The sequence below is a fragment of the Lissotriton helveticus genome, chromosome 3_1, assembly GCF_964261635.1.
Source record: "Lissotriton helveticus chromosome 3_1, aLisHel1.1, whole genome shotgun sequence".
NCBI classification, from domain to species: Eukaryota; Metazoa; Chordata; class Amphibia; order Caudata; family Salamandridae; genus Lissotriton; species Lissotriton helveticus.
The window spans coordinates 451,238,028-451,261,503 of record NC_136061.1 but is presented as its reverse complement, the minus strand read 5'-3'; the positions used below and the strand labels follow the sequence as shown (position 1 = coordinate 451,261,503).

General features: G+C 43.9%; 1 protein-coding gene across 1 annotated transcript in view; it reads right to left on the bottom strand.

Annotated features, from left to right (window-relative positions):
- Positions 1-6,116: 6,116 nt before the first annotated feature.
- Positions 6,117-23,476, bottom strand: part of LOC144824590 (lectin-like) — a 141,250-nt gene continuing 123,890 nt past the window's right edge. The window contains exons 4-6 of the mRNA XM_078683643.1: positions 11,591-11,731; positions 6,676-6,787; positions 6,117-6,355 (exon numbers count right to left, since the gene is read on the bottom strand). Of these exons, the coding sequence (XP_078539769.1) occupies positions 6,258-6,355; positions 6,676-6,787; positions 11,591-11,731 (351 nt within the window). The 3' untranslated portion in view covers positions 6,117-6,257. The remainder of the gene's footprint in view (positions 6,356-6,675; positions 6,788-11,590; positions 11,732-23,476) is intronic.

Genomic DNA, 23,476 nt, shown 5'->3' with positions numbered 1-23,476 from the left:
AGAGCCTGTTGTGGGAGAGACAGAAGTAAGCTACAAGGTAAAAGGTCACCTATATAAGACCGTTATGTCATGTGGATGGGACAAAATGTATGTAATCGGCATATACATGCTGGTACTAAACTAAAGGACAGCTAGCTATTGCCATGGTGTCGCTCGTCGTCATCAAAATTACTGTGAATTGAAACCCCCCAGCTCTACCAGCCACAGCAGTGGTTGATTTATTACGGCCTCTTCTACCTGCAATGTAGCAAAATCTCACATGATAAGCTTTGATGACTTGAGGGAGACATGAAAGAACGGAAAGTAATTTCAAAGAAAGAAAATGGTATATGAGTGAAAGAGAAGGTGGGTGAAATAGTGCGTGGGTGGGTAAACGGAATGATGGGTGGTTCCCCTGATACTACTCCTAACACGCTCCTGAAACTAACCCTAACACCCTCTCTGATACTCCACCCAACAGTCTCCTGGCACTATCCCTGACACCCTCCCTGAAACTGCCCCCAACATCTCCTGTACCATTCTGCTGACGCTATACTTGACATCCTTCCTCACACATCCAACCCTCTACTTACATTCCTAGTGCTTTGCCCTGACGCTCCACCAACACTCTACCTAATACACCAACTGTAAGAAATGTGGTTGTTGGTTGTCTGTGTTGGGAGCCCTGGTCAAGCAGCAACCAAAATTCTTGTCAGAATATGATACAACCAACCCCTAAAATAAACTGTGTCCTGCCCACTATCAGATGGGCACAGAGCAGTCGGGCATAATTTAGAGGCAATGTGGAAAGTATGTGTGCAATGCTTCACACAGTAACACACCACAAAAGGATCCGGCACCAGGTTAGAAAGACAGAGCAATGTTTGTTAAATAAAACAAGATGAAAACAACAGAAAGCCAATTAGTAGAACTGGAGATATGTATTTTTTAAGATTCCAGTAAAATAACACCAAAGAAGCAAAATGCGCCAACTGTGGGTATCTGGTTGTGCCGGACAGGGACAAAGTCACAAGTTCAGGTGGACCACAATGTAGTATGGTACAGCTAAAGGGACCTTAAATACTTGTTTGTAGAGTGTTGCAAGGATCCATGTCGAAGATGGGTCACGCAGCTGAAGCGGTGAATCAGTTCCGAGCTGCAGTGAAGCTGTAATGTGACGTCCAACATCATCATTGAGGATCCTGTCAAAGAGGGCTTGCAATTCAAAGTCGAGGATGAATCTCGCAGTTGAGGCAAAGCATTACTTCTAAGGAGCTGTGAGTCTGTGATGCGGAGTCTAGTTGAGGCTGCCGTTGGGGAGGGCCTTTGTCGAGGATGTGTTGTACAGCAGCGGTTCCAAAGTGGTTGAAAAGGCGATGCGAGTCTGAACCGTGTAACAGCAGTGATGCACCAGTTCTGCTCGGGGTTGCGCCACACAGCAGAGGTGATGCGTTGCTTCTGCTGGGTCCACAGTGGCTGGCAAAGCACCCTAGGCCCACTTTCAAGGGTCCAGGAGTGGGATGGCATGATTTGACAGGATAGACTCACAGATGGTAGTATCCATGTGCAGTTGCGGGATTGTTGGAAGCCTATTATGTCCATAATGCTTCAGATTAGGAGGCCAGCCAACTATTTCTTGGAGTTACTCTACGGATCTGGGTTTAAGAAATGCAGGTCCAGTCCTTCTTATCCAGGCAAGAGAGCAGCAGGCAGCAGAGCAGCAGTCCCTCTATGTCAGCAGTCCAGCAGAGTGGCATCCCTTTCAGAAGCACAGCAATCCTTCTCCTTGGCAGAGTATCCACAGATGCAGACATATACTAAAGGGGTAGTGTCTGAGATCCAATATGCATACCCATTTTTGGTTTTGAAGTGGGGTAGAAGGTTCTAGGGGCTTCCCTTTGAAGTACACAGGTGGCCTGGCTCCCCTACCCTGGCTCTAGCCTAACTACAGGCCTTTGCGTGGATGCAGGACACAACCTAGTTAAGTGAAAGTAGGGCTGTGCTCAGCTCCCCCTCCCATCCTTCCAGTGATGGCCCATCCGGTAATACCCAAGCTCCCAATTTTGTGTTACAGTCTAAGAGGAATACACATAGTTTAACTGCCAGCTAAGCCACCCAGAGACAGGCACCAAACGGATAAGGTCGGAAAATGGCAACTTTCTAACAGCTGCATTTACAAATTTGTAATGTAAAATCTGACTCCACCATATGCTGGAATTTTTCATTAGAATTCCAAAGACACTAAACATGAACGGGTTACCTACTCCCATTGGGAGATGACAGCTTATTAAATGTGATAATGTAACTCCAATGTTATTCTATAGGAGAGGTAGGCATTTTAGTAGTGAAAAAACAAATTTAAGACTTAACATTTAACATTCTCCTGATACTCCTCCTTGTACTCGCCAACACTCTCCCTGATACACTCCCATACATGCCAAATGACATTCCTCCTGATACTTCCCGTAATACTCTGCCAGACACTCACTCCGGACATGCCCCTGATTCAAGTTCCCATTGACTCTGTGCTCTTCTCTTGATGCCCTTCCAGGTGCTTTGTTCCTGACACTGAAATTGAACCTCTTTCTGGTACCCCTCATCTAATAGGTAATTGTGCTTTTTGATAGGAACGTTCTCGATATTAGGCAACATTAAGGAAGTGTATTTTTCTTTATCTCACTTTAGCAAAGTCAGTATTGATTGTTTGGGATAGAATGTCACAATCAAATTTTCTAAGGAGAATCATGTCTTAATTCTAGACCAGTTTGTATTTTACAAGAGTTATTTTTTAATTGCACCAGTTGGTCACTAGACAACTGAGGTGACATGTTTACAACAGCATGGGTTTCCACCGGCTTCAAGTGGGCAACATGAGCCGATCCTTTTAAGATATATTTTCACAAAGGGAAACTGACACTAGATGTTATTGTTGGATGCATACCATTCCCAATTCTGTACACTTGTGATTTCTTAGCGCCGAAGAAGTCGCTGTGCACAACAGTAGAGCACGACAAAACACATGTTGGCTAAGGCTTTCGAGAATAAATTGAATAGAATGTTCCAGCAAAGAATCAAGAATTCTGTTACATTGTTATTGATCTACTCTATATACTGTTAGCGTGTGCAGGGGACTGTTGTTTTGTACTACCAGACACCAACCCTGATCACACACTCTTTGGGTGATGTAAGCAATGAACTACTACCAGACACTAACCCTGATCACAAACTCTTTTGGTGATGTAAGGGATGGAGTATTACCAGACTAAACATTCTCTGGGTAGCATCAGCTTAGGTTTAACATTTTTAAACCCAAAAGACAGAATAAGTTTCACCAGGGGCAGCAGGTAGATGTGAAAGAATCAGTCATTGTGGGAGTCAGTATTTATGAAGTAAGAATCAACATTACTTTATGGGACCTCTCCTTTGAAGAAAAAGTAATACTACGTCTGAGCAATCCTATGAATTCCACATGACTTAAGTCTTGATATCCCAGTGCTTGGCCAGCCAGGTTAATACCTCATTGCTGGAGTCCAGGTCATCTTACAAGTTTCTTGCACCACTTTGCTTCCTTTAATCCTGGCTCTTCTTTTGCTAACGCCATATTTACCACCCATCCCCCTTCTTTAGACCACTGTACCGGATCAGGAAACTAAACTCCAAATCCTCTTCACCCTTGGCTCACATATATCCTTCTACTAGTCTCTCATTTTGAGTAAAAGGAGACAGGAGGCTGCCTCAAACACTCCTACATTTGATCCCACTCCCCACGAGCGCTTCATAGATGGTTGCAGCATTAAGACACTTGATGGCTGCCCCACACTGGCAGCACTAATGGATATCTCACCTCCAGGGTGGCAGAGGAGAAGTCATCTCTGAATCAGCCTTTTGTTCAACAACTAGCGTGGTCTATTCCATCACCTTAGGGGTCAGTAGCTTACCGAACTTAGATTGGGTTTTAGATATCCCCAGGTATACTTTGCCGTGAACATTTGGTTTCATGATTGGGGTACCTTTTGGCAATGCTACATACATTTTCCCTACCACAAGTATATTAAGTTTCATTTTTCGGTCCTGAAGAATTTCCCAGATCGATAGCGACGCTTGAGGAAAGGTACATGTTGACCTATACACACCCTATTTTATGAGCTGGATAGGACCATTACTTTCACATTCAGTCACCCATTGCCTTTTTAATCGTAACAAGAGAGCCCTCCTATTCAATTTTATTGGGTATCTCTTAGCTAATTTTGAAACCACAGATTCACATCACACCAATCTGCACCTAGAGCAACCCTACCCTACACCTCACACTGACATCTTAGGCTCAAAATACCTCCTTGAGGGGCCCGTGGTCATTTCAGCACCGGCCCAATAAGGAGCTGCCCGATGATGAAGCATGACACCAACACGGGTGTGTGAGTGCTCTTGCTTCTTAGCAATGAGATCTCCTGATCTGTTACCTCAGTTTCCCTGACCTAAATGCTCCTGTCCCTTCTTCTCCCAGGGAAAGTACACCTTTTGTATTACATGGTATCCTATGGCACTCGTATGTTGGACCTTTAAGTGCTTCTTGTCCCCCTCTATGTTCAGAACTCACTGATGAGCATGGACCTTCGTAGGACGAATTCCTGTGGCTCTGATTTTGGTTTCACAGGGGCTCACAATGTATATGAAACCAGGAGCCCTTGGAAAAAGGAAGGAAAGAGAAGGTTTTGGTTGGGCCAAATGTGATGATCCTGTCACCAGGCAATGCACCCTTGGCACATCCTGGGTCCCGCATCCTGTGGTCCTCATCCCACCTTTCAGGGGTGCACATCAATCCTGTAGCAGGTGCACCAGGGCCCCTACATGTGAAGGGCTCACTCTACCCAAGTAAGGGTTACGTTTGCTGCCCTTACAACAAGCAACACCCATTCTAGAGTTAGTAGGTGTTCACAGGGCTTCAAAGGGACACTCACACCCCACCTGCCACATTGTTACTCTTACAATTTACAGAATAACAATGCCTTGGGATAGATCATTGTGCTAAACAGTAAGAAGGAGTGATACCTAAATTAACTCTTCCTGTAGATTTCAATTATCTATAGTCAACGAATAAACAATATGTGTACAAATGTTACTGACTCAAGTCCCTTTGTACTGTATTTATTCCATACGTTCTTTGAAGAAAATCATCTTTTTTATATTTTCAAAATATATATACACAAATACATTACAACAACATATATATTCACATATTTACATTTAAACATACAAAACACAAACATATATATCTCTTCTTTCTTGCTCTCTTGGCCCTTATTATCAATAGGGATGCTCCTCACAAGTATTTAACAGTGCGCATTCCCTTCAAATATTAGATCACCATCTTGGAGCTACCTTAAGGTTTTGTAAATTCAAACCCCTTTATTTTTGGTACTCCCGATTTATTCCATATTATTTTGAATTTTTATGGTGTCTCAAATTGTCTGTCGACACATTTCAGCCACACTTCTTGTTGGCCTCATCAGGACTAGGGCAGTTGAGTGCATAGTTTTCAATTCCAAATGAGCCTTACGCGAATGCTCTCCACTGAGTGTACTGGCCAAGTGATTAATCTTTGATGGGCCGTCCCCCATGAATGAACGTCCCCTCTCAATGTGGGAGTCTCTTCTCCTCACAATGCCGATCCGACCACAGTGTCACTTTCCGGACGTGATATTTTGAAAATATAAAAAATATGATTTTCTTCATAGAACGTATGGAATAAACACAGTACAAACAGACTTGAATCAGGAACATTTGTACACATATTGTTTGTTCGTTGACTATAGATAATTGAAATGTATGGAAGCTGTTTAGAGATTCATATCTACAGGAAGAGTTAATTTAGGTATCACTTCTTCTTACTGTTTAGCACAATTATCTATCCCAAGGCATTGTTATTTTGTAAATTGTATGTCCTTACCAGATGCCAAAGGGTTACTTGGGTTACCCCCTGATTTAAATACATTGTTACTCTTAGGCCTACAGTGGTACCTGCAGATCTTCACGAGCACCATTTATGATGGCAGAATTGAACAAATCCCAATTTTGTTGCAAGGGATGTGGAAGGTAAAGATACTATATTGAGCTGTGAGAGTTTAGAACACACATCATGGGTGAATAAAGCACCTTGTTTATTGTTATGTTTAGTGTCATTCAAGAACAAGACCCTGAGGATTCCTTCCTCCCTATCCCTGGTGTCTGTGCCTCTATCTCTACAGAACGGGCATCATTGGTTGCTCCACATCTTTACATCATTTCCTGCAGAAGGGCTTGCCCTGAGGAGGGTTGGGGGCTTTACAGATGAAGGCGAGATTACTGTCACACCTTACATCCCCCCAGAGTCCTGGACCTAGAAGAGAAGAAGCAAATACATTTATTCTCTGTATGGTACTCATTACAAACATGGAATGATCAGTTCAGGAATAAATCAGGAGCAACTCGCACCTACTTCTAGAAACTCTGGCACATAGTGAAAGAAAGAGGAACTGCAGTCATGCTTTTCAGAAAATGGTCATTGAGTATGGGTCAAGTTCAACAAATGTCCATGAATATTTTAAATAAAAGGAGAAATATATTTACAAAATGGGTGTGAAGTACTGAACTGCTTTTGTGAAAATAAATGAAAGACCTTAAGGAAAGGGCCTTTGAATGTGGGAGGCAAAAACCTACCATTATAGTTGGAGCATACACAGTGTTCCCGTCCCCCTGAGCTGAAAGGCTCTTCCGGGTGCCATCTCTTGAAGTCCATGAGACTTCCATCCGTCCACTGAAAGTGCCTGTCCTGGAAGAAAGAGAGCCATTGCTGTGAAGGTGCTAGAACTTCTGGCCTCTTGGCTCACCTCATTTGTGAGCTGTAAAGAAGATTAACATAATCCAGGATCTTAGCATCTGAACCCTCTGCCTAGAGCCCATTTGACCTTCTGCCCCTGAGAGGCCGGTTCGGCTTCTGAAAGGGTGTATTTAGCCACCAGCATTTACCCCAAGAGTGGAGATCTGAGATATACAACTCAATGGAGCTTTGCGGGTATTGCTACTTCAATGCTAGGGAAGATTTTGGGAAAATCAGCTAAAAATGGCAATCAACCCTTTTAAGTATAGACCTCAAACCAGTGCTAGAAATAGAAAAATTAAAGTGAAAGTACCCTATGCCAGAGTGTCTACTTGCTTTATTAAAGTTTCTAATTCATTTCAAATTGACTTTGAATTGACACTTTTCAATAAATTATAACCCCCCTGACCACTTGCCTCCTGTAGTGCCTCAGCTTCGACTACTTGCATTGATAGGGTGCAGCCCGCCTTCCCCCACCTGTGGTTGGTTCTCAGCTTTCCCCACTTGCATTTATGGAGTACAGCCCCCTCTCCTGCCTGTTATTGTGTCTCAGCTGACCCCACTTGTATTGATTGGGTGCAGTACCCACTCCCCACCTCTTCTTGGGCCTCAGCTTACCTCACTTGCATTGATGGCATGCAGTCCCCCTCCCTGCCTCTTGTTGGGCCTCGGCTCACACCACTTGCATTGATGGGGTACAGCCCCCCTCCCCTGCCTGTTGTGTCTCAGCTTACCCCACTTGCATTGATGGGGTGCAGTCCTCCCTCCTCCACATCTTACTGGGCCTCAGATCACCCCACCTGCATTGATGGGATGCAGCCTCTCCTGCATCGTATTGGGTCTCAGCTCACCCCACTTCCATTTATGGGGTTCAGTCCCCCCTCCCCTGCATCTGGTTGGGACTCAGCACACCCCACTTGTACTGAGTGGGTGCAGCCCCGCCGCTTGTTCGGCCTCTGCTCACCCCACTTCTATTGATGGGATGCAGCCTTCCCCCCTGCCTCTTGGTGGACCTCATCTCACACTACTTGCATTGATGGCTTGCAGCCCCCTCGTCCTGCCTCTTGCTGAGCCTCTGATCACCACACTTGCATTGTTGGGGTGCAGTGTCTCCTGCCTCTTATAGCGCCTCAGCTCACCCCACTTCCACAAACGGGGTGCAGCTTCCGCCCCTCCCCTCTTGTTTGGGCTCAGCTCACCCTACTTGCATTGATAGGGTGCAGCCCCTCATCCTGCCTCTTGCTGAGGCTCTGATTGCCCCATTTGCATTGATGGGGTGCAGTATCCCCTGCCTCTTGTTGGGCCTCAGCTCAGCCCACTTAAACTGATGGGTTGCAACCCTCCTCCCCTGCCTCTTGTTGGGCCTCAGCTCACCCCACTTCCATTGATGGAGTTTTGACCCCCCCATCTTGTAGGGCATCCGCTCACTCCACTTGCATTGATGGGATGCCACTCCCCCTCCCCTGCCTCTTGTTAGGCCTCATCTGACACAACTTCCTTTAATGGGGTGCAGACTCCCCCGTCTCGTAGGGCATCAGCTAACTCCACCTGCATTGATGGGGTGCAGCATCCTCCCTACTCCCTCTTGTTGGGCGTCAGCTCACTTAACTTGCATTGATGGGGTGCAGCCCCCTTCCCCGGCCTCTTGTTGGGTATCAGCCAAACCATTTGTATTTATGAGGTGCAGCCCCCTTTGCCCTGCCTCTTCTCGGGTCTCAACTCACCCCACTTCCATTGATGGGGTACAGACCCCCATCTCTTGTTGGGCCTCAGCTCACCCCCTTCTATTGATGCAGTGCAGCCTACCCCCTCCCCTGCCTTTTGTTGGGCCTCAGCACCCCCCACTTGCATTGATAGGGTACACCTTCCCCCTCCTCTTGTTGGGACTCAGCTAACACTACCTGCATTGATGGGGTGCAGCCCCCCTCCCTCACCTGTTGTTGGGTCTCAGCTCACCCCACTTTCATTGATGAGGTGCAGTCCCCCCTCCCCGCCTCTTGTTGGGCCTCAGCTCACCCCACTTGCATTGAAGGGGTCCAGCCCCCCACCTGCATCGTATTGGGTCTCAGCTCACCCCACTTCCATTTATGGGATTCAGTCCCCCCTCCCCTGCATCTGGTTGGGACTCAGCACACCCCACTTGTACTGACTGGGTGCAGCCCCGCCTCTTGTTCGGCCTCTGCTCACCCCACTTCTATTGATGGGATGCAGCCTTCCCCCCTGCCTCTTGGTGGACCTCATCTCACACTACTTGCATTGATGGCTTGCAGCCCCCTCGTCCTGCCTCTTGCTGAGCCTCTGATCACCACACTTGCATTGTTGGGGTGCAGTGTCTCCTGCCTCTTATAGCGCCTCAGCTCACCCCACTTCCACAAACGGGGTGCAGCTTCCGCCCCTCCCCTCTTGTTTGGGCTCAGCTCACCCTACTTGCATTGATAGGGTGCAGCCCCTCATCCTGCCTCTTGCTGAGGCTCTGATTGCCCCATTTGCATTGATGGGGTGCAGTATCCCCTGCCTCTTGTTGGGCCCCAGCTCAGCCCACTTAAACTGATGGGTTGCAACCCTCCTCCCCTGCCTCTTGTTGGGCCTCAGCTCACCCCACTTCCATTGATGGAGTTTTGACCCCCCCATCTTGTAGGGCATCAGCTCACTCCACTTGCATTTATGGGATGCCACTCCCCCTCCCCTGCCTTTGTTAGGCCTCATCTGACACAACTTCCTTTAATGGGGTGCAGACTCCCCCGTCTCGTAGGGCATCAGCTAACTCCACCTGCATTGATGGGGTGCAGCATCCTCCCTACTCCCTCTTGTTGGGCGTCAGCTCACTTAACTTGCATTGATGGGGTGCAGCCCCCTTCCCCGGCCTCTTGTTGGGTATCAGCCAAACCATTTGCATTTATGAGGTGCAGTCCCCTTTGCCCTGCCTCTTCTCGGGTCTCAACTCACCCCACTTCCATTGATGGGGTACAGACCCCCACCTCTTGTTGGGCCTCAGCTCACCCCCTTCTATTGATGCAGTGCAGCCTACCCCCTCCCCTGCCTCTTGTTGGGCCTCAGCACCCCCCACTTGCATTGATAGGGTACACCTTCCCCCTCCTCTTGTTGGGACTCAGCTAACACTACCTGCATTGATGGGGTGCAGCCCCCCTCCCTCACCTGTTGTTGGGTCTCAGCTCACCCCACTTTCATTGATGAGGTGCAGTCCCCCCTCCCCGCCTCTTGTTGGGCCTCAGCTCACCCCACTTGCATTGAAGGGGTACAGCCCCCCACCTCTTGTTGGGGCTCAGCTCACCCCACTTCCATTGATGGGGCGCAGCCCCCCTCCTCCACCTGTTGTTGGATCTTAACTCACCCCAATTGCATTGATGAGTTGTAGTCCCCCCTCCCTGCCTCTTGTTGGGACTCAGCTCACACCACCTTCATTGATGGGTTGCAGCCCCCCTCCTGCCTCTTGTTGGGACTCAGCTCACACCACTTGCATTGATGGGGTGCAGTCTCCCTTCCTCTGCCTCTTATGGGGCTTAAGCTCACCCCACTTGCATTGATTGAGTGCAGTCCCCTCCCTCATCTGTTGTTGGGTCTCAGCTCACCCCAATTGCATTGATGGGGTACAGTCCCTCCTACCCACCTCTTGTTGGGACTCAGCTCACCCAACTTCAAGTGATGGGGTGCAGCCTCTCCCCCTTCACTGCCTCTTGTTGGGCCTCAGCTCACCCCACTTGCATTGATGGGGTGCAGCCCCCGCCTCTTGTTGGGCCTCAGCTCACCCCAATTGCATTGATGAGGTGCAGCCCCCCAACTCTTGCTGGGCCTCAACTCACCTCGCTTGCATTGGTGGGGTGTTGTCCCCTTCCCCTGCCTCTTGTTGGGACTCAGCTCCCCCATTTGTATTGATGGGGTGCAGACCCCTCCCCGCCTGATGTTTTGTGTCAGCTCACCCCAATAGCATTGATGGGGTGCAGTCCCCCCTCCCCCACTTCTTATTGGGCCTCAGCTCACTTCACTTAGACAGACTGGGTGCAGCCCCTGCCTCTTATTGGGCCTCAGCTTATCCCACTTCCATTGGTGAGGTGCAGACCATTGTTGGGTCTCAGCTCACTGCACTTACATTGATGGGGTTCAGTCATCCCTCCTGACCTCTTGTTTGGCCTCAGCTCACCCCACTTAAATTGATGGAGTGCAGTCCTTTCACTCCCCGCCTCTTTTTTTTGGACTCAGCTCACCTCACTTGCCTTGATGGAGTGCAGCCTCCCCATCCCCCATCTTGTTGGGCCTCAGCTCATTCCACTTCCATTGATGGGGAATGCACCCCCCACCTCTTGTTGGGACTCAGCTTACCCCACTTCCAATGATGGTGCTGTAAAATCATTTGCAAATTTCGGATAGAAATTGTGTGGCTGAGATTTTTGCACCCACTTTTTGCAAAAGGTTCAAAGGCTGCTGTGAGCCTTGTAAAGGCAAGAAAATTGGGACTGCCTGTCAATTTGTAGGGTAGTAAAACAGAACAATATTTGAAGTCTTATTGGCACCTAAGGCCTCTACTGATAGCTAGCCCCCCTGATCAGGCTCTAAGCGATCATGCCACAGTTGAATTACAAACGTTTTGATTTGGACAAAGGCGATAGGTGGTTGGGAACCTTTTCCTTTCCGGATCATGTGTCTTCCCTATAAACTGCCTCAAACTTCCTAATTCTTGCCCTATTTGCAGCTTCGGCCCCAGGCATCCACAGAAGATCATGTAATGGCGCACACTACCTTGTAATAGTCCGATGCCCCCAACCAGTAGGGACGAGAAAAGTGCGTGTGCCAGTAGGCGAAGTCCTTTAGGTACTCGTTCTCATCTTCACTGTGTGCAGATGCCAGGTGTGATCCGATGGCGAGGCCTTGGCAGTACACCTAGAATTCAAATAGGACAGGGTGAGTGCTGACTGAGCATCGGAGGGTGTGTGAAGGGCACATTCCAGAACAGGAAACCGAGACTACTGTGTGCTTTACTGTGTAATGTCTAGGACTCTTGTCCCTGAAATCTTCTAACTGGTTTGGTGCTGGGTCCACACTCATGGCTTCATGGCACAAACATATGCGCCAAGTAATAGAGCAGCCAGGGTATCTGCAACAGCAGTTGAAGTGCATTAAAATAGTATGGGTACTGTGAAGCTGCATGCAATGGGGGTGGGGTCAGTGAGCGTTAGGGCAGGGTCAGTAGTGTGACTAGAAAAAGCAAAATATTGTGTAGGTTTTTTGGTATTTCACTGTCAGGTAGCTACATATCAAATTAGTGTAGCCTAAATGACAATAAATAAAACAAATGTGATGCTCAGAGAAAAATGCACTATCCAATGTTATGAAACCTTCATTGGTTTATGTACTGCCTCGCTCTCTCTCCGTTGTTTTGTTCCGTCCTCTCTCTGTATTGCATCATTCCCTCCCTCCCTCTGTGTTTCCTCGTTCCCTCCCTCCCTCCCTCTGTGCTGCCTTGTTCACTCCATCCCTCTGTGTTGTCTCATTCCCTCCCTCTATGTTGACTTGTTCGCTCCCTCTCTGTGTTGTCTCGTTCCTGCCCTCTCTCCGTTGCCTCTTTCCCTTCCTCCCTCTGTGTTGCCTTGTTCCCTTCCTCCCTCTGTGTAGCCTTGTTACCTCTCTCCCTCTGTGTTGCCTCATTCCCACCCTCTGTGTTGCCTAGTTCCCTTCCTCCCTCTGTACTGCATTGTTCCCTCTCTCCCTCTGTCTTGCCTCATGCCCTCCCTATGTATTACATCGTTCCCTCTCTCCCTCTGTGTTGCCTCGTTACCTCCCTCTGTTTTGCCTCCTTTCCTCCCTCCCTCAGTGTTGTCTCGTTCCCTCCTTCCCTCTGTGTTGCCTCCTTCCCTGTGTTGCCTCATTCCCTCCCTCCCTCTGTGGTGCTGTAGTGTAGTTCCTATATTCCCAATATCAAATATATTAAACTTAATTGTGAGTGCCAGCTTGCTCAGAGGTCACTAGAAACTTTCTCGAGTTCACAAGAAGGGATTCGTTTCTGACAACCGCATAAACATGACAACTTTGTTTCCCCAAGATAAAACGTATCTTCAGAGTCGTGGAAACCAAAGATAGATATTTTACTCAGTCATTCGTGCATGCTTCGTTTCATCAGAGGTGCAGAGAAATAGAGAGACAGGCGTTTTCAATAAAAATATTTATTGAACAGTCTTCTTTCTCAGGCAGAAGAAATTAACTGCTACAATCGCGAGACTGGCTGTAAAGTATAATGCATACAGCAAGAAGAGTATTATAAAATAATACTGTGAAAGCATGGTAAGGCTTCTAAGCCATAAAATACATACATAAATAAATAAAGACTAAAAAGTACTCAACTGGTGCTTCTAAAATATAGGCCTGGGCGAAGCACTACGCTACGCTCGCGTAGTTTGCGCAACTTTGCACTACGCGAGCTGCACGTAGCACAGTGCAAACACGCGTAGTGTAGTGCATCGGTCACTTTTTGCTTGTTCGCGGTCCTCAACATCAAGTTGGCGACCGGGAGCAAGCAAAATGACATATTAGCAAGACTTTTTCCTTTTTCGCGATCAGTAACATCAAGTTGCCGATCGCGAGCGTGGAAAATAAACCTCCCTGTGAGATTTTCAAAGCGGAGAGGTCTGTTTTCTCATTGCGAGCGGTCGCGTATGCTCGCGACCGCTTGCGATGAGAAACTACCAGTCCGCGTTGAGAATGCTGCCGCTTGAGGAAAAATCTCCTCGAGCGGCAGAAAACTACAGCTCGCAAGATGCCGTTTTCAATGATTGCACAGTCCTGGATGCTTGTTCGCACTGCGCAATCATTGAAAACGGCATCTTGCACAGTGCGAACATGCTACTACGCAGTTTGAGTAGTGCTACGTGTAGCTCGCATAGTGCGAAGTGCACTGCGTGTAGCTTCGCGAACTACGCCCAGCCCTACTAAAATACGCCTACCCCCATGTACCTAACCTAAGTCTAGTATGAGGGAAGAAGTAAGGGTGGTGTAGCATAAGTTTAGTATTCTTTTGCCAAGAATCTATCCAAGATTTCTCTTAGGGTCTAATTAGCTCCGTACCTTGGTTTAGAATGAAGGAGGTCAGACTCAGGACTCGATTTCCCAACAACCTGCAAGGGGAGCTTGGAAACACTGGGGCTAGATTTCTCGTCAAGAGAAAAAGACAGCGTCTCTCTCAGTGCATCTGCTGGAGGGTCGGCTTCCTTCAGCACTTACTGTAGCGAGATGCGTCGGGCAAGTAGATAGTCAAACTGCTCCAAGCAACTGTGTGTTTGCTATGGCAAGTGTGGGCATATTTATACCTTGAAGGTGCCGAGTTTGACGTAAAGGTGGACATAATAACGTCATCAAAGAGTCTCAGTTCTTTGAAAACTCCATGAGTTCTTGGACAAATCAATATTCAAGCAAGGGGAAGTCCCTAACTGCTGAAGCCGAGTTTTCCAAACAATCGTTGTCAATTTTTAGTACTAGTGGAAGTAGCCATGCCGTATTTGGACTGCATGAGCTATGTCTAAATATGGTTATTATTTCTATGCCTTTATAAGGACATGGTGATTTATACCTATATAAGGGCATGAATTGGAAAAATTACACTAGGGTCCTAAAATGCTATACAACAGCCACTCCACTTTATTATGTTCGACATTACTAATTTTAAGCACTAAAACATATCTAAAGCATGTGTTTACAATCCCACCCAAAAATACATAAAAATGCATTTTAAATGGTTGCATACGAAAATGAGCATTAATATTGTACACATATAAAAGCAATGATTTAATTGTAAGCATAAAATCTGATATTGGCAATGCTAACTGAATGAATCATAAAAAATTACATTTATGAATTGGCTCTAAATATAGAAGAAAACAGTTGAGACCATCCCATGGCAGAATATGTAAGCTGTTTTGGTTTGAGGATAAGGTAAATATCTTTTCTAGGAAGTATTCAAAGAATTCTTGTTCTCTAAGAATAGTTCTACTTTAAGCAGATTACTTTGTGCCGAAGTTCATTTTTGGAAAAAAGTCAAATCAAATCATAGAAAAGTAGAGTTCCAAAGTTAGGAGTTTTTTGTTTTGAAAAACGAAAGTCAAATTCAAAGTTGATGGAACGCTGTGTGCTAATTTCAAAAGTTATTCTCGATGTCAGGAGAAAACATTAAATCTTCTAAGCTGGCAAAGAAATTGTCTACGACAGTAGGTGAAAATTGAACCACTTCATTAAGTGGATCAATCGTACACAGATGAGAAGCATCGCCGTCAGTCGCCTTAGAAATGTTAGCAGTAGATGGTACCAGTGTGCCTGTTGATCCACGTATCTCGCATTCAGCTGGAATTGCCGGTGAGACCCCAATGAATGCTGTCATCAGGATTGGTAGCCGTTTTGGGGCAACACAATGCATGATCCATTACCGAACCAAGCAAAGCGTCAACATCCGTTGGCAGAGCTGATGGAAGTGTTAGACAGATATCCAACACGCATTCCTCTCCACAAAGCAGGCATCGTAGAACAGATAAGATGCAATCTTGCTAGATTGGTCTGAACAATAGGAACCACGTGGTATTTAGATCTCTCAAACAAGCCAAGCCAAGAATCTATGTTATGCGTTCATGATACTGCATTGCCAGTAGAGTGTTCTCCATGGTAATCTGGGTATCGCTGGTGAGTGGACTTGCCATAACGGAGCAGAAGGAACAAAAATAGTATCCCTGCTATGAGTCCCAAGATGAGAGGCAGGCCGCCGAACACAGAGGGCACGAAGTTTGGAAAAATACCTAGGACTGCTTTAAAGTGTGCTAACAGTCCCGAAAAACTTGTCTTAAATACATATACAATACCACTGGTATCAGACATGTTTAAGATCTGACCTAACATTCCTACGAAATGTATGGGGCAGTTCGTTGATAATAAGGCATGTATCTCTGCAGAGGACCTTGCAACTTGCAGATCATAAGTCTCTCTGGATGAGATCAGTGGCACAGTTTTTTGTAAAATAATGGCTTTTCATTCTGCTGTAAGTATCAATTCGTATAAAAGAGATGTTCAGTGAAGGCCATAGCGGCGACTCCCCGTCTGTCTTAGTTTTCGGAAACAATACTTGCATACAGCAAGTGACCCTGGCTGACACACTAACGAGAAAGGCTATTCCTGGCATCATTCCACAACAGCTGTGATCATTCAACATTTTGTAGCTCCCATTGGAAAGCTGCCTAAAAATTGGATCTATCACTGCTACCGGGGAACCCTGCAGGTAGCATGATAAGTTGTTTGAGGAACCATTACAGGCTCCATGTAAATTAATGCCCTTACATAGAAGTGTACCGCTCAATGTGGTTCTGCGATTTTTAAAACTAAGAAATACCTCCTTTTCCCCACTCCAACATTTGTGTGTGTATGGTAAATCCCAGGTCGACTTTATGTATTCTTTACCCAACCTTTCATACAGGCCTGCTGGTATGTGTTTTAAGCAATACTGAAACTGGAAAATCGTCACTGGTATTGTGATGGTGCCATGTATTATCCATTCAACTACTGGTTTCTCAGAAACGGTTAATGGTAATCTTTCCAGTTTTTCTATGCTCAGCACCGTATAGTCTGCTCCCCTCTGTGCCAAAGAGATTTGTTTATCTGTAAGGTTAAATCCAGTAAACAATGTTGTGGTGTTGATTAGACACCAAGGCACATAGCCTGAACGTAGGTTTTGTAACGTCCAGCCTAGCAGCATTATATAACACAATTGAGACTGGCCATGTTGTAATATGAGCAAGTCGTGTTCCATTATGTCTATGGCAGAGGATAAAATGCTGTCCAAAGAGTAAATTCTGGATGACAGAGTTGTTAACACATTGTCAACCACAGAGAGAGCTTTCTCTAAATTAATACGATCAATATCTTGTATTCGTTCTGCAGTTTCCATTTGCGTGACTTTCCATGCTACATTATAAGCAATGTAAATACCGGCGTATATGAAACGTTTATGACGTTTGCGATGTCCTAGTAAGATTTCTCTCAAATAAATGCCATCTTTAAGTAAAGTTAAGTGTTGTTTTATATCTGGGAGTGCGGGTTTTTGTAGCCACTCAAGGCACAGTTTTCCTACACTGTAAGTTGTTATTATCCCTGGATGTTGTCTCTGGATGTATCTTGGATCTGGCTTAGTTAATGTAAACTCTTGTGTCTTGTTCAGGAATCTATCTTGACAGTTATTCGTGTCTGTGGGCCAGATTAACCATTTTTTCCAATCAGGATTAGTTCTGTTTTGATGTAAAATATAAGTTATGTCTACGTCCTCATCTGTAGTTCTATTACTATCAGGTGTGGGTTTAGGTATGGACGGTTTGTTTAAGTCTTTTATCTAAGCCAGGCCAAGACAAGATGTCTGTTGAACAGTTTCATTTAAAAAAAGAATTTGTTCTGGGATGATGCAGGCTCTAAATAAGGCTTCTAACCCTTGTACCTGCCAGTCTTTTGTGCCCCAGAGAGTTTTTGTCTCAATGTTGTCTTTCCAAAAGTCAAAACCTAATGTGGACAATTGAGCATAAAAGGCTGCAGAATAAATTTGCTTAGTATTAGTCAACATACTTTTCATGCCTGTCTTATTAACATTTTTGAAGTAAAATGTTTCTGGATTTGTGACATTAAACCCTGAGAAGTATGGCCATGTTTCATAAAATGTTTTTGAGCTACCCTTTGGTGGTGTCGCACAATGTTCCCATTGATTATGAGTTCAAACATTTCTAGGGTTTGCAGATTTGTGCAAATAATGGTGACCAACATGGTTAAAACAATACATTTGTTCATAATCTGATGAACCTTTCAAGTATTCCTGTTTTGCAAATTTTGCTGACATTTCTAAGTCTGACATCATGTTATTAACAGTCTCAAAGTCCCAATCATCAGAAAATGTACTCAGTGAAACAAAATCACTCAAGGAAACCTTAAATTGGTGTGGAATCTTCAGCAGCTCAACCGGACCATAAATGTCATAATCAGTTCTGTCCCATGCTATACCACCAGGTAGAGGAACGGATGTGATGTTCACTGAGGCCAGGTCTCTTTGTTCCAGATGAGATGCTATGTGTGGCTTCAGGAGCAAGTTGACGTTCTTACTTGTTGTGTCCATTTTACTATATTTTCCATCTATCAGCTTTCCCAAACTTAAAACAAGAATGAGCCATAGTAGGAGAAAAAGTACACCTAACACAATCCAAAATTCAACCCATGGTGAAACCAGATATGTATTTGCAAGCTAGTGAAAAAATTATGTTACCTGTCACTTGCTACAGTTTGCGGAGGAGAATTTTGTTGATTCCTGCTTAGAGGGTATTCTCGTAGTCCAGACTGCTGGTGACAAGTGCATGAGTAACCGTTTTTCTGGATTCGGTAGGGGCACCCACTTGAATGTCTGGCGTATTATGCAGAGGGTTTTGAAGCATGTGGCAGAGACACTGTTGATCTGGCAATTCACGGTGAGTGATGAGGCTTTTATAATGGCATGGTTACGTGTATGGTCCATTGGAGCGGGTGGGTTTCCGTGGGTGGGGGGCTACCAGGTGTTGTCTCATTCAGATGAGGTGGAGTCCAGGATGAGGATTTCCGTATTCTCCTAGTTGAGTTTCAGGCATCTATTCCTCATTCAGTGCACTTCACGTGGAGAGCTGATGCTGGCTGGCCCCATGGGCAAAATCCCTAACCACTGCAATCCCCGATATCTCACTGAGTTGACACTCTGGGTTTGGCCAACCCCACCGGCTGAGGCCCAAGGCAGTGCCTGCTGCTCCGACTACATAACGTGAAGCTCTGGGCCTTGTCCCCCACGCCATGCCCTTAGGTACAGCGTGGACCTTGCTTTGCCTGATGTGAAGATCCAGGTTCTTTATCGATAATAATTTTGTATCCATCATGGTGTAATGCTCTGTTCCCTGAATGAAGATGAGTTCAAATGAATGGGGCTGGACGAAAATGGTCAGTTGTTTTTTGAAACACAAAACACCCCATAAAAGTAAAAGAAGCTTGTTGTAGTGGTATGGCCTTTTTGGTATGTGAGGTGCAATAAAACACCTTAACCCCTTCATCACAGGAAACAACTCCGATGGTGAGGGGGTTATTAGTTTCTTCTTTCTCTAAACAATATTGCGCTTTGGGATTTTGCTATTCAAAAACTTGTTAAAAGTTTGACAGGTGCTGGCATTGTAGTTTGTGAACTCTACACTGTATTTGTTAGTTTCCTCTGCAGGGCTCTGGACTTGTTGGAATAGTATGCCTAAAACTGTAATTAAATAAACAATAAAGTTTAAAATATTTTGACCGGCAGCTGTAATGTTTGACAAAACTGTCAGCCAAACTTTTAACCCACTAGCAGTGGTGTAACAAAACCTCAGGGGACTTCCTGGCAAACTCCCTTTTTTTATTCCCTAAATGCCTTGCTGACTCTGAGTGTTTTCTTTGTTTGCAGCTGGCCAACACAAGTGGGCCCCCTTTGAAGTGAACTGTGCAGGGCCCCCCACACCACCAGGGCTGTGGAGGCCTCCGTTATGCCCCGACCCACTTGCACTGATTTACAGTTTGGCAGAGGCAGGAGTCCAGTCTTGGAGGTCCGTTCATCCTACTAAGAGTTTGGAGGTTTGAGCGACTAAATTGTGTCAAACCCCCGCCGCTTCCAAAGCATTTGCCCTCCTCCAGTGACAGAGTTATCAGCCAAACATGACACATAGAGTTTGCTCAGCCATAGCTCTACCAGCCATATTTTGATTTGGCTCACTGATGACGTAACTGTTGCATAGGTTGTTATTTGAACTGTTAGGTGTTGTATATGTAACACACTACCGGCTGGGCGTTGATTATTGTCATATAAATTATGTGTGTGCGAACAAGAGAATATCCAGAGGACATAAATAGAAGGGATTGAACTTTTAACAGTGTTTATGAACTGGGAGCTGTACTTGTAGAGTTTGACCTGAGGAATACACATCTGGAGCATCTGTGCTGTGGGCTCATTCTTGCTGTGGGACCCTTTTCCCCCTTAATACTGGTGACGATGATGGGTACTCACAGCCTTTAATTTGAACCAAAATCAACTGTAGAGGAACAATTGCCGGATATAGTCGTTGTAACCTATTTTGGTTGCCTAATGAAGTCAAAAAGTATTTGCGAGCTATGCTCGCATCCTGGGTAGCATCTGAACCTCATTTACAGTGCGGGTGCAGCAGGAACACATTTCTGCATTTTTTAAATGAGTGGCGGCAGCCTGGGCACAAAATTACATTCGCATTTTCTGGAGGAATTGCCAGGTGACAGCGGCATGAGTGCTTTTCACCAAAAGCTTCTTGGGAACGGTGTGATGTCATAACCCCAAGCATTAACAACATGATGCCCATTTTGGATTGCTACCAGGGGACGTATTATGCATTGTTATTAGGGTAAGGTGCGCAGGGGCAAAAAATCACAACGTGCCCTATTTATGATGTATGTGCTGTACAAGGAAGTGGCTGAGCGCTGCATTAGCCTCCTTGGCTTAACGCATCGTTCCACCACTTCTGAAACACAAGGCTGCACCATATTTAGGGACACCTTCCTCTACATAAACAAGCTATGGCATTTTGCTTTTTCCATGTGTCCTGCACAAGGCAGCACTCATGGAAAAAGCAGAAATGAGGAGAAATAATGCATTTCTCCTCGTTTCACCAAGTTAATAGGAGGATTTACCTAGTATTAATTTTGGCATTGCCTCTTATGTACGACGTCCTTGTAAATAAGGGCAGCGTCAAAATGAATGGGTGTTGAGGTGGAATGCCCACTGCCCACCCCTTTCACGCTAACCATAGCATGAAAGGGGGCCTTATGTACAAGGCAGCGTTAACGCTGCCTTCTACATTAGGCTCAGCCCCTATTACTACAAACAACGTCGGTAAAAGTGACATTGTGGTGGCGATAGAGGCTTGTACATATGCCTGCCCCCATGCATACACAGTGCAGGCGGCACCCACCTGCACTTTTACAGGGTAATAGTGATCACTGATACAATATCGACTCCTAAAACCTCAACCTACAGAAATATGGCGGACAAATTATCATATACAAAAATATCGACACCCTATGCTTAAAAAGAAATTACACAAATATTGATAAAAATATATTGTATGAAAAATTATCGATGACAAAAACATAGATTACCAAACTTTCTAGAGATGATTTGCACCAACCAAGGTGATACACTTTGAACTCTCCGGTTTCCTGTGCTACTCGGACTACTAATTCCAGAATGCTGAGGGGCGATACGGTGGAGAGGCCAGCAGTGTCGCGCCCATCTTTGCTTTTTACTTAATAGCTTATAAAAATATCGATTCCATTGAAAGAAAATGAAACACACTACAAATATCGACATTAACAAATTCGACTACACAAATATCGATGAAATACATATAAACTATATCGAAAATAACATGTAAACTTAAAAATATACTATTTATAATTATATAGTTAGATTATATGTACCAAATATTTCAAATAAAGTATAACAATATTTAAAAAAAATGAATCAAATACAGTAATAATACAAACACAAATAAATCGATACATTCAAAATACAACATTAAATAAATATTAAACCGAACAAAAATAAACTAATATTAATAGATATCAAATCTAAATAATTTAAGTTACAATGATTTAGAAATATATTTAAATAACAACAATAAATAAAAGAAATATAAACATTTAATAATCATGATATATATTAAACTAATTAAAAGGTAACTGCTAAAAAATTCAAAATAGCTATCTCGACCAATAAATTTAGACTAACCAATAAAAAATGCGAACTAATTAAATGAACACTATAAAAACAACGAACTAATGAACACCAATTTTATCGTATACCAGCCAAACAAGAAGGAAGAGTGATACTTGCAAGAGAGAGTACATAGAAGGAAAAAGAACTACATAAACAACTATCTTGAAAATCCAACAATACAGGTATGAACAAAACTTTATTGACAAAATATAAATACTTTGTCTTTTTTTATTTAATAAGTAAAACCCTTGCATGTTTTACTTTAAATATAACAGATGAAGCGTCATTAAAAATCCACCTAGAATATACAGGACAAAGATGTTCGTGCCCACAAAATTTAAATTAACATCATTAAAAATAAAGCAATGTAAGTATATAACTCAACCTAAAAAGAAAGTAAATTATTTAGATTTTTTAAACCTAATAAAAATACAAAACATAGCTAACAAATGTTTTTCTTTTTAGCTTCTACAAAATTCAGCAAAACAACATCAATGAAAGACACGTTATCAATAAAAAATAGTAAGTATATAACTTGTTTTACAAAATGTTTTAAAATAAAGACTAATGAGCATCAAGCTTATTACTGGTCGCAAATAAGCTGATTCTCAGGATAGCCTAATTTGAGATCGGTAAATGTAGTTTTAAGATACATCAACTCAAAACACAATAGCAAAATTGGTCCTATCAAACTTCAAATAGTTTCCAATTCGTTCCTATGGCCCTCTAGGCCCATAGGAATTAATGACAAATGCTTCTACTCCCTATTACAGATTGTGTATTAATAAGAATTTATTTAGCTATTCTTACATGTATTAATAATTGTGACTCTTAAACAGCAATTCCTTAAAAAAATATAACCTTTTCTTTTTTATTTCACAGCTTACTCATATATATATGTAAATGTATGTGTCTTGTAAATGTATGTGTCTTGTAAAGCGCACTGCTGCCCTGACATCATCAACATCAAAAACAAGTAAAGGAACACTAATGTTAGTATTAAAATATACTAACATGTCTATTAATTAAAATTGCATAATTATTAAACACACACACACACATATATATATATATATATATATATATATATATATATATATATATATATATATATATATATATATATACACACATATATATGTCTTCACAGATAAACAAAAAATGTCAGATTGAGCAAAATTCATTACATTGCTACATGGGCTACACTTATGTACAAGAAAACGTTATTCTAAATAAAACCCATTGGAAATGTAGCAAATATGACTCCAATGCTTGTTATGGGAAAGCCACTACATTAGAAACCAATGTAGTCAGTGTTAGAGAACGCAACCATCCCCCAATGTAACTGTAGTTGAAGTAAGAGATGCCCTAAAGACAATAAAGGAATAAGGGAAGGGAATAAGGGAATATGAGAAGTAAGCACAAGTTCCCAACAAACAAGCACCAAAATACTTAACACTGTTTTGACTCAAGTTCCAGAACATGTCGCAGGACAACTGCCATCCATCCCCACTTTAAAAAGACTAATAGCAAGAACTAAAAGAGCTACATCTCAAACTCCACCTATCCCCCAAACCTTTGGAGAAATTCAAATACTAGCTGAATATACCATCACCCACAAAGAGGAAACATTCCTTCTTTATGACAATAAAAGTAATGAAAAAAGAATTATCATCTTTGCAACAAATACAAATTTACAAAAACTTAAGAACTGCGAAACGTGGATGTTGGATGGCACATTTGAAGTTTGCCCCCAGCCTTTTTACCAGCTCTATACCATCCACGGCAAACATGAGAATACAAATATCCCCTTCACATCGGCATTACTGCCTAAT